Source organism: Danio rerio, chromosome 6 (genome assembly GCF_049306965.1).
Source record: "Danio rerio strain Tuebingen ecotype United States chromosome 6, GRCz12tu, whole genome shotgun sequence".
Classification (NCBI taxonomy): Eukaryota; Metazoa; Chordata; class Actinopteri; order Cypriniformes; family Danionidae; genus Danio; species Danio rerio.
In genome coordinates, this window is record NC_133181.1 from 53,824,952 (window position 1) to 53,837,961 (window position 13,010).

At 33.9% G+C, this 13,010-nt stretch overlaps 1 protein-coding gene across 50 annotated transcripts in view; it reads right to left on the minus strand.

Annotated features, from left to right (window-relative positions):
• The window catches only part of ptprt (protein tyrosine phosphatase receptor type T), a 519,289-nt gene that overhangs the window by 168,319 nt on the left and 337,960 nt on the right, over positions 1-13,010 (minus strand). For all 50 annotated transcript variants that reach the window (XM_073954669.1, XM_073954668.1, XM_073954667.1 and 47 more), the window contains one exon: positions 3,534-3,570. In XM_073954669.1, coding sequence (XP_073810770.1) covers positions 3,534-3,570 — 37 coding nt within the window. The remainder of the gene's footprint in view (positions 1-3,533; positions 3,571-13,010) is intronic.

Genomic DNA, 13,010 nt, shown 5'->3' on the forward strand with positions numbered 1-13,010 from the left:
ATTTCACTAAGTAGGACACGTTCCTGGAATAACATCTATATTGTTCCTGGAACAACATTCAATCAGCCAATCAGAATTAAGGGATATGTTTACAGTGTATGTTTAGGCTTACAGTTAGGTTTATGTACTTCTAAATGAGTGTTATCCAACTAATATTCCCCTCTGATTTTAGGAATAATTTCCAGTTATGGTTGGATTTAGGGATAGGGAATGGGTATAGATTACATTAAAACAAAAATGATGTTCCAGGATCAAAATAGATGTTAATCCAGGACCGCATCGTACTTGGCAAAATCATGATATACTAATAAACATTGATTTATCACTGCGATTCAAACAACTAAACTGTTTTTTTAAAGAGGCCATATGATGCTTTGTAATGCTTTGCTTTTGCTTTAGTGTTAGGATACCTGCATATTACTCCCCACTAACTTGCAAATGACAGTTTGAAATATTAGTTTAATACTACTTTAGAGAATAGTAGTATTGATGCCATGCTGTAAAAATGAGTTTAAATGTGAACCTGATTCTAACTCAAATGCTCAAATGTGTGTATGCTAACCGTCGCTTTAAAAGCTAAATCTGATGATTACGATAAGAGGAGCTACATTTTTAACACGTTTGTTGTATTTGGCCAATCACAATGCACTGGGTCAGTTGGCCAATCAGAGCACTTCAGACTTTTCAGTAGGAGGGGCTTTGTAGATTCCAAACCAGAGGTGCGTTTCCAAAATAACGACATAACTCGTGGCTAAACTATCATAGTACCATGCATCATTTGGGAAAATAACTATGTAGTGATGAGTTACACGTTTGAACTACGTTAGTTATAACGTAAAACGTCCATAATGATGTTCTAAATCGGGTGGAGTAACAAATTCTTTAGGGAAAAAGCTCATATTTTGTGCAAATTATGCTGCTTTACACGCACCGACATTTAAAAAATATTATATTTTTTATTATATAAAATATTAGTTTTGATAAAAACATGCACTCTTTTTCTATATAAATGGAAATATATGCATGGCACATATAAGGCCAATAAGGCCAATACGTTTTCAATATAAGTTTCCTTCACAAATATTATTGAGAATATGCCTTATTCAACTCTAAAACATAAAAACCACTTAGTCAACACTAATCTCATCTATAAATCATCTAAATCGTTAGACTAATGGTTGTAATTTACAGTAGGCCATTTATTAAGAAATTGAAAAAAAAATCTGCTAAATACTAACAATAATAATAATTAATATTATTATTGATTTATTATTATTATTATTATTATTATTATTATTATTATTATTATTATCATTAATAATATTATTAAGGAGGGCATTGTTTATTTATTTATTTTAAGTCTACTTTTACAATCTGACATTCAAACCACTGCAGAAATGTTCTAACCAATAGGCCAGTGTACATTTCTTAATAAATAGCCTACTATAAATTAAAAGCATTAACATATGCTATATATTTTTGTTTTCTAAAGGTTTGTAGATGTAACGTTAATTCCACTTTTAAATAATAGGTCACCTAAAGCGTTGGTCATGAGCCACGGCTGCATTCAAAGTGGCATAAATGTTTTCATAAGTGCATTGCGAAGGCAACACATTGACAATATGAAGATTGCTAAAAACTTTGAAAGCTAATCACACCTAAGAGAGATGACTTTAATGCTTTTTTAAAAAAATCATTCCAAGTTAAATGTTGGAACTTTCTAAACAAATAGGGCATAGGGGGATAACTGGGCATAGAACACAACCAGGAACTATGCTTTTAACTAAAACTTTAGAGGTGTAGTTGGAAACAAGCGATGCAGTTTGTGAATGTTTGTTAGAATGATGGATTTGGAAAACGCCAAATCAACAAACTTTGTTTGTAATAACGGAACTTGCGACCTTAGCTGGCTAACCATGGTTTTCATAAATGCACTCCAGAGCATTTCAGATAGATCTGGAATTGAGGTGCTGCTATGTGTGAAAAATACAACCTAAAAAAAAAAAAAAAAAAAAAATATATATATATATATATATATATATATATATATATATATATATATATATATATATATATACATATATATATATATATATATATATTACTGCATAATTGCTGCAAACAATTTATATGGGTTGAATTTAAACAAAGAAATTAAATGTAGTAATGATCAACAATTTATTTCTTTAAATTCAGCTCAAATAAATTGTTTACAACCACTTAAATAAAAAATAGTAAATCCAAGGAATCATCTTTAAATAATTTTTTTTCAGTGTACTTTTTTGAATGTTCACCTTTTCTAGTACCCTTTAAATAGCATCATGTGACCTCTTTAAATCCAGAATTAAACAAATCTTAAAGAAATTTCATTTACCGCCTACTTCGCAGTAGTAAGTATTTGTGCCGTGCCTGATTAAGTCATAGTCTAATGCACACTGAAAGGCGGGATGTTTGCACAGAAATGAATGGCAATTACTTAAATACAGTGCATCGCCATTTCATACTCATTAAAGTAGATTGCAGGAGCTGAGTGAATAAGATGCAGGGTTTTTGTGCAAATGTCACACAACCGCTTAGTGAATTCACCCCATAATCTAAACCTATTCAAAGCGCTAACATTAAGAAGGCTCGCACAAAGCATGTCTTCCTAAAGCAGAAACACAAAAGTGATTTTTATTTTAATAAGAACCCAACTCAGGACAGATCTATCTGGGATATGAAAGGAAAACAGGCCATGACCAAATGAAATTAAACAGGAAGAGGAAAAAAAACCTGACATGGAGCAAAATAAAATGAGTTGAGCAAAACAAACAAACAAACAGGTGTGTGCAGAAGCAAGCTTATTGAAGGAGATGGAGAAAAAAAAGCTAAAACGAACAAAAGAAAATGGGAAAAAGAAAGAATGGGGAAGAAATCAAATGTGATGAGTCTGTAGCGCTGCACGGCTATAGTGTCTCTTTATCTGTGATGTCCATTAAGTAATAGAAAGTCTCTTGTGATTGCTCTGTTCCTGGAAGTGATTATGTAAAAGGGTCTTTTTTTTACTAGGAGAGAAGGGGAAATGAAATGGAGCAAAAGAAACTGAACAGAATTGTTGGCCAGAGGCAGATAATCATGCAGGTAAAATAAAATGGGATTTGAGATTTGTCAATGAAACCGGGAGCGCTAATCTCAGTCTGATGCGACTCAGCTTTTTCAGACTCTACAATAAAAAGGCTTTGTCCTTTTTTCTTATTGTTGTTGTTCCTCATCATGTTTAGTAATGGGTTCCACTATAAAATCAACGTTCTCTTAATAATACCAAGCATTTTAATATTACATCTGCTTAATTCCAACCAAAACATTACTTGATTTCATTGAGTGTGTTGGGCTACAGGGAATATATCAACCCAGCCAAAGAACGAACTTTGTCTCATCTGAATATACAAAGGAACAAGCAAATAAATCAATGAGTAAATCAATATTTAATAATAATAATAATAATAAAATGTGTCATTCACACAAGCTAACAAGAAGTGAAACAATTCTCATACCTTTGGTGGCAAGTCGCACGCAGTTGATTTTGGTTTCCTGGAAAAAGCAGAGGAGAGTTTGTGTTTTAATTAAACGTCAGAATCATTCTATATTGAGGAACATTGTTTTTGTCAAGCTACAGTGATCTTTGTAATTGCAACACAATGAAGTGCGGGTTATTTTCATCATGAGGTGCTTGTCATTAAGAAACAGTTAATTATATAACAACATTTCTAATGATAGCGGAATGCAGCGATGGGGCCAAAACAGACAGAAGCCAACTTTATTTTGTTTTTATGTATGTAAAGTGACTACAACTATAATGTAAGGCATTTAAAGTGACGAAACAGACTGTATATTCATACGACATACAACCTTATTTGATTAAAAAAAATACATTTGATTGCGCTGTGTAACACAGGGGTGCCCAAACTTTTCGTATGAAGGGTCAAAAACCAAATAACATTAAATGAACCAAAATATTTTACATTAAAGTTGCCATGGGTAACGTCCTAATTTATTTCATAATATTTAAAAATAAATATAAGATGTCACTTTGAATTGTATTAATGCAGGAGCTCAATTCTGAAAACGCTGAATCTGTTTTTGCCTTGAGTTGATCACCAAAGTCTTTGCATTGTCCTCTATCTGTCAGGTGGCTATATAGACATTTTAAACAAAAATACAGCATTTAAATGAAAACATTTAATCTCTGTTAGCTTTTTTGTAGCTTATTAAAAAAAAAAAACATTTGAGATGACAATCACTAAAACATCCCTATAATTTCACCTCTCTTCTCAGATGGCATGGCAGGCCAAATCAAACGTTTCCACGGGCCAACTTTGGCTCATGGGCCCTAGATTGAGCATCTTCGGTGTAACCGAATGTAGTCATGTACTGTATATGGAATCACGTTAAAGTTCCTCATTATGTATTTTAATGGTTTCTTATTTAGTTTTGGAGCTTTACATAGTTAACATCAAAATTATTAGCCCTGTAATTTAAATTCTTTATTTATTTACAATAATTTATATTATTGTAATTTAAAAATTTTAAATATTTTTACAGCATGGGTTTTAGAATTATTTTAATAACTAGTTTCTAATAACTATTACTCAACTACAAGTGTAATTAAAATATGTTATTTTGTTAACCAGACAAGTTAGGATACTTAGGCTGTTGGAAAACAGTGGTTTGTTTTGCAGCCAATAGAAAAATATTTTAATTCTTCAAGTCGCTTATAGTTTTGACGTTAAAATTGTGTAAAATAAATTAAAAATGTATTTCAATTCAGACAAACAAGCTAAATATTTAAGAATTTCTCCGGAGGAAAAAATATTATTGAAAATACTGTGTAAATTTCCTTCCCCTGTAAAGCATCAAATAGATAAAATAAAAAAATAATAGTACTAATAACATAAAAAAAATTAAAAAGAAAAAAGAAATACAAAATAAAATAAATAACTGAATCACAATATAATTTAGATTTTAGCTGTATATGCAATATTAAAAAACAAAACCAAAAAAAAAAAAACAAGCATAGAAAACTAATACTTTAACTGCCGTCATATACTTTGCATCATCAGTGCTTTTTTCTCACAGATTCCGAAATAGTTGCTTCAAAGATCTGTAAAATATGAGATGAAAGCTTACTCTGCTCTAATTGGTCAAAACATGACCCAGTCTGTTCTGTTTGCTCTACAGCCCTTACATTTATGATGGATCCAAAATGGCCCCATTTCTACTCCAGATGCACTATTTTCAAACATAATAAAGCAAGCATTAACAATGGTGTTGTTCTATAACGTCAATCTGAGCACAAATTTTTATCCTTCTTTTTTTCCCGTTGTTATGATTTTAAAGTAATTTGTCAGCAAGCGAAATTGGAAAAACAAATTAGGGGTTAGGGATTGGGAAAAGCCTAGGAGACAGAACTCAGAAATCCTGAATCAGAATGGCGCTACAGGTCGGTGCACTGCCCACGAGGCTATTGGCACCATCAATCCTCATCCTTTTTGATATGTTACCAACACAAACTTTTTCAGGCCTCAGTTGAAAGTATCAGTGTTCATGGTTCTGAATTCGAAATCTAAATAAGTTTGTGCAGGAAGTAAAAGTAGAGTTACTTGATTTAGGCAGTTCTTTCTTTTGGAGACTCAAATAAATAACTCAAAAATCTTTAGCGTCCACTTTGAGCTTTGAACATCTACTGACTTTTTACATGCACAAAAGGTTATACAACACAATATAAGAAAAGTCATTAAAAAAAAGCACAGAAAAATGGTCCATTGGATTTACTACATTTTTGGGGGGAAAGTATTTACAAACAATTTATATGGACTGAATTTAAACAAATTAAATTTAGTAATGTTCAACTTAATTTGTTTGTTTAAATTCAGCCCATTCAAATTGTTTGGAACCACTTCACCAGCTTCAAACAATTGAGTAAATCCAACAAATCATGTTTTTTAGTAAACCATAAAACAATAACACGAATAATACTTTTCATTTGACGTGCAGTTCTATTTCATTGTGTTCAAAAGCTTTATCTTCCTTTAGAATGCCAGCCATGATGATAAAAATCTCACTTGCATCCTCTGAAAGCCTTGCGTGACATGACAGGTGTTAATTAGTCTGCAGATTTCGGTGTGAAGTCTGCATGGAAGTTTAGAGCGCTGAGACAAGGAGCCAGATGCTACCATGTGTTTCGGTAAGCGTGTTTACAACAGCCACTTGTTTTGATTAGATCTGCTGTCCTTGTGCAGCTCATCTCAGTACTCCCGTAAACAATCATTCCTATACATCATAGGCTCTTGAAATATTTTGAAAATATTTGATTGGGTTATGCTGTGTAGTAAGCTTACTGTGATATAAAGCTAAAAATAGTGTCAGAACGCAATAAAAAGCACATGTTGCATTCTCAGCATTACTACAGGAGGCATTATAGCACATATTATTTCCTTCTCAAGCTTATTTTCACCACAAACCATATAGATAACTAATTTCGTGTCCCGCTATACCATTTGTTTTTCACAAATGGGCTTTTATATCTCAGTTTAGATTGTCTCAGATTTGCAAGTTTTAGCTAGCTGGTTGAAATATACAGGTTCTACGCGAACACGAGTGAGTGTGCTACAAGTTACATTTGATAAATTCATCAACTTTAATGCAAAATTCAGTAATGAATTAATTTTTATACACTTTTATGCATAATCATGATTTTTTTGAGCACTGCAATTAATGAAATCGGTTCCTTTTAACATTTTTTTTAATGAAAGCTCATTCAACTAAATAGAAACAATTTCCGTGAACTCACAATTTGATTGTATTTGTCACAATCACCAGTAATCTAGCCTGTGCAGATCACTGGAAAACATTTACTAACTACACATCCACCACTGAACTGGACTACATATCCTATCATGCACCTCACACACACCAATTCCAGATTATTATTGATTGCAAACACGCAGCTGAAGCTCGTGAGGACTGATTAACAAGACTATAAATACACCTCACTTGCACACACTTTGCTGAGTCCTGAATCCTGTAAGTAAGCATTTCAAAGTGTTTTCCTGTCAAGCCTTATAAAAAGCAATATAAAACAAAAACAAACAAACAAACAAACGAAAAACATATACAGTTGAAGACAGAATTATTAGCCCCCTTTTGATTTTTTTTCTTTTTTAAATATTTTCCATATGTTGTTTAATAGAGAAAGGACATTTTCACAGTATGTCTGATAATATTTTGTCTTATAGAAAAAGTCTTATTTGCTTCATTTCGGCTAGAATAAAAGCAGTTTTAATTTAAAAAAAAAAAAACATTAAGGACAAAATTATTAGCCCCTTTAGGCTAATTTTTTTCCCGCTAGTCTACAGAACAAACTGTCGTTATACAATAACTTGCCTAATTACCCTAACCTGCCTAGTTACCCTAATTAGCATAGTTAAGTCTTTAAATGTCACTTTAAGCTGTACAGAAGTGTCTTGAAAAATATCTAGTAAAATATTATATACTGTCATAATGGCGAAGATAAATGACAACAGTTATGAGTTATGAGTTAACAGAAATGAGTTATAAAACTTATGTTTAGAAATGTGTTCTTATCGTCATTAAACAGCAATTGGGAAAAAATAGAGGGGCTAATAATTCTCACTTGAACTTTATACTGTTTAACGTCACTATGCCTATATCAGTGACTCGCTTCGGAAATATGAAAAATCCCCTTGGCAACACTTCATTGCACATATCAATTTGGCTCACGGCTAATCAAAGCCAATATGGGTTGCTCAAATACATCCAATGCTGATGAATGCAAACACAACACCGCCCTCAACTCACACTGTTGACACTGAAAAATGAAGCGTCAATGCAGTGGAAAAGAGCAGCCACTAACATGTGACCTCGCTGTCGGTGACAGTTTGTCCCATCTGATTGTGGCATTGAAGCAGGGGGTGGATTGACACAGCGAGGCGGAGTGGGGTCCATATGTGAGCGGACCATCTGTCTGTCACAGACTGCTATCGGACAAGCAGGGTCAAACTCTGCCGGCCATTGTAAAAAGGCTGAAAGTAATACTGTTCGAGTTTTACGAGGACATGCTACAGTATGCAGATGGACAGAGGGAGGAGAAAATACAAGCTAGAACCCTAGAAGCGAGGCCAAAAATAGGCTACTAGTAGTCTATTTTAGATTGTTATTATATTTAAAGGCACAATAGTAGTGAGGTTGGTCTTTTTCTACAGTATTCTATAGTAAGAGAACTCTGATATAAAATGTACTATGGAGTGCAATGGTAGAGTCATTACACCATTCAAAGTAACATCAGTGATTCACTCACCTTTTTACAGTCAGCAATTGATTGTTAAGGCAAATATCTTTTTGGATGGGCACTAAATACTGTATAACTGCGTATATGACTATGTTTATATACTGTCCAACTGTCAGTATATAAAAAATAGCATCCCTGAACAATGCCACATAGAAGACAGTTGTAAAGGCAAAAGAGGATTCAACCCAGTACTAACAATGTGTAACTATTACAGAGGCTGGTGAGGGTAAATGCGGTTTTTGAGCAGTTTTTCAGGATTTTAGTTCCATTGTACATGTCAAAACACTGAAACCATCACCGCACCGTGGTCCGCTTCAGTAGTTCTGTTAAGAGAAGGTGAGAGAAAGAAGGCGAGCGCTGCATAACGGCGCTTCGTTTCTGCAGTCTGAGCGCTGGGACTTGGGGAATGGAATAATAGGAGGGGGTCTCGGCTGATGGGAAACATCCCTACAGGAAGTGACAGCTGAGCTATACTGTCTGCCCCTCCAGTCAAATAATTCACTGACAGACTGTCAAAGGCTTTTTACGATGACCGTGTAATGACGGAAAGAGAAAGGCTGAGAAAGAGGTGCAGAAAAGAACAAATTTAGAGCTCAGCGGAAACCGCAAGGTGATGAAGAAGAGACTTCATGTAAACATTTAACTCAATTATTCTGACAGACTGCTATATTACTGCTAACAGACTGCATACAGTATCATTTCTAGACTTTAATACTTCCATAGAAAATTCTGAGGGACGTAAACAATAACGAAGGTCCTAATGTATTTCCTGTTTTAGACTTCATTTACACAGCTTCTAAAATTCCAGAAAGCTCCTCATATTGGCAATTTCTTTTTTTTATGACAGCTATGTTAACATTAGTTATTATGACTGAATCACATCTCATTACAGCTCTCAAATAGTTTGACGACAAGCAGGAACTGTTCATGGACCAGTTATATGGCCATATTGAAGTGGTCTATAAAAAATGTGAGCTGTGTATGTCCTGATGATGATGCTAAAGTGATTTCATTTAATAGGTATTAATTGCACAGCTTTTTAAACAACGGTCATTTAAATTGTCTTGCAATTCTTTTGCATTATGTTCATTTAGAAACATTTTCTGATGAAGTCGTGGCAGATATACAATCACCGGCCACTTTATTAGGTACACCTTACTAGTACAAGGTTGGACCCCCTTTTGCTTTCAGAACTGCATTATTCCTTGCTGGCATAGATTCAACAGGGTACTGAAAATATTCCTCAGAGATTTTGGTTCATATTGACATGATAGCATAGCACAGTTGACATCAACAAGGCTTTTGCGCCCACAGAACTGCCGCTGACTGGATATTTTCTCTTTTTCTGACAATTCTCTGTAAATCCTAGAGATGTTTGTGCATGAAGATCCCAGTAGATCAGCAGTTTCTGAAATACACTTAAATCACCATTCTCTTCCATACTGATGCTCGTTTTAGCTGCAGCCGTCTTGACTATGTCTACATGCCTAAATGCATTGAGTTGCTGCCATGTGATTGGCTGATGAGAAATTTGCAGAGAGGTTTTGACCATTTCAATAGGGCAGCTGGCTTGTGTATAGAAGGCCATAAAATCTATACATATGTTTATATCTACTAAGCCATTTCTTAGCACATTTCTGTGTGGATGTGGTAGTGGTTTTGGTGGTTCGAAGACCAAATGAAAGAAAAAATGATGTCGGCTGATGAGAAATTAAAAACATGGTATAAGCATGACAGCTTGAAAAAAATGGAAAGCAAATTGAAATAAATGAAAAAAAAAAAACAGAAAAAAGATAAAAGATCTTCACAGATAAACCCAACCAACTGTAATTTACTGAGCTTGATTGGCAAGTTTTCATTGACATGTTTTAGAATGAACACAGGACTCTTATGACACATGCTTAATGGTTAGCTAGAGAAGTTGAAGAATATGGATTTCATGTCATTGCCTGGCTTTTTGCCATGCCTACTAGAAGTTAATCCATACGAGAGCAGATCTACAGTCAATAAGTTTTGTAGTTATTCGCTCACTCAATTCTGAAACATGTTATGGATTATTTGGCCATTACAGCACTTATCTTGACACACCGGCCGTAATTCGCACCTGATGACAACAGCTACTTCAACCTAGGAAGATGACTCTATAAACAAAGTCAAAGGGCAAAGACATTGTTGGATCTCAAGAAAAAAAAAGAAAAAAAAAAACACATACATACAGCAGGCACAGGGGTGAGCTATTTTTTCCCCCTATTGACCTTCTTTCATGTTAGAAGAGGCAAAGCTTTTGGAACCCAATCATCCTGAGACTTCCAGTGTCATTCACTTCCATTGATTTTTTTGCTGTAAAAATACTGATGTTTTCTCATTACGTTATTTTATTCATTTAAGTATTATCATGCACACACTTTTTTGTAAACCAAGCTTTTTGAATGTTTTTTGAATGTTCCTAGTTATTTGCCGCATAAGTAAATCAGAAAACCTAACAATTGCAAAAAAAAAAAAAAAAAAAAAAAGAGCTTAAAATACATTGCAGAATAAGGTAAATAAAGCACCTTAAATTCCATACCAACCACTTACAGTAGACAGTAGTACTGCCTCTACTAACAACCAGAGCTCCTTTAACAACCAAACAAGTTAACCTGGCCAGCACCAAGTTACACCCAAATCAAGCACTCAGAATTTTCTAGCAATGCCTTAATGCTGTGTTCACACTAAAAGCGGAATTATGTAATCATGAAAATAGATTAAATACAAAGTGAAGGCGTGAAAATGCAATAGCGTGAATATGGGCTAGTTTCTTCCAGGTGGCACAAATAACATGCTAATTCCTTACATTTATATAGCACTTTTCTGGACACTCAAAGTGCTTTACACAATGAGGGGAATCTCCTCATGCAACCATATTTCCAAATACTGCTATTCAATTTGGTGGAGATGTACAAATACAGTATATCGCAAGATAAAAATCGCAGAAAAATAAAATATCGCAATGTTAGATTTTCTAAATATCATACAGCCCTAACGCATAGCAGTAGGATCAATATGTTAGCCGATTTGCAGTCACTTTTAGCTTGTCTTGTCACATCCTTCATCGCTGACATTCATATTGATCTAAACTGAATCATCGTTGAATCATTAATATTCTTGATGTATTGAACTTGAATCAGCTACATACCTGATTTGTATTATTGTATGTTCATCCCTTTAAAGCGGCTTTAAAACAAATCAGCATTATATTAAACCACCACTCATGTTTTCTTGGGAAGTAAATCAAAAAATTTATGTTTTCCTGAATGTATTGGTTATGATAATCTTCAGTACGTCACATAAACAGGTTGATCAAAGACATCCACAATCGAAGATGAACAAAAGCCTAAATTGAAGCGTATGACAATTTAAGCAGAGTTCACCCAGCTTCAGTGGGGTATCAAACAGATTGTAAAACGAATGCTTATAATTACGAATTATAAACGCAGGTATGAATGATTACAACAACCTCCTGAGGCAATCATCTCCACATTAGAGGCTCGAGAGGGGAAAAAAACACTCTAGTGAGAATGAATAAAAGAAATGTGCGGTACAAAATGACAAAAGAAAAAGTGGCATCAGCCAGTCGTCTGAAGGTACTGGAGTCGGTGACGCTGCTATTTCAGGAGACGACGCTTTCGGGAGTAACACCTCCTGAAGTCGAAGCATTAGCAAGAGGATAGAGGAAAAGAACTTAAAAACAAAACAATAAACTATGACACGAGCTGCTTTTGTTGTCTGTATCATTTCCATTCATCCAGAGCGCTCTGTTTTTCATAAGAACAAAGGCAAACGTGACAGCTGAGTGCAGCGTAAGGTGTAAATGAAGAAAGAGACGGCAAGAGATTCGCAAAAAAGCAACGTGTGAAACAAGCGCGAGACGCTTCAAAAGCACTCCCAGACATAGAGTGAGAAATGTTTTGTCTCCATGCAAGAGTATCAATGCTATCAGATGCTGACGAACTGAATCCAACAACAGGACGTGGGTGATACTCTAATTAACCCTTGATTAAGGCCATTGTTGTTTCATTTATGCAATTAAAAAGGAATTAATCATTCATGAATGTATGAGTACTGCTTTAGGCATTTCATTTCGATGACCAAATGCAGTCTCTGCTTACAGAAATGCAAACCTAGTGCAGGAATGGGCAGTAAATCAGGTTCATCAGGAGTTTAGTTGCATGTATGTCTTACATCTAGAGGTGAAAATAAAATAAAATTAAATCATTCATTTATTTTCCTTTTGGCTTAGTCCCTTTATTAATCTGGGGTCACCTAAGTGGAACGACCCGACAACTTATCCAGCATATGCTTTATGCAGCGGATGCCCTTCGAGCTGCAACCCATCATTGAGAAGCAATAAAATAAAATGTAATATATTCAAATATTTAATAATAATAATAATAATAATAATAATAATAATAATAATAATAATAAAACTAAACTAAAACAAGAACAAAAATAATATCATAATATTATATTTTAATAATATTAGCTATTATTATTATAATTATAATTATTATTATAATGATTATTATTATTAATATTAATAATAATAACAATAATAATAATATGTATTGCATCTTGAAGTGAAATAAACAATAAAATAAAAATGTTGTATAATAAAATATTAAAA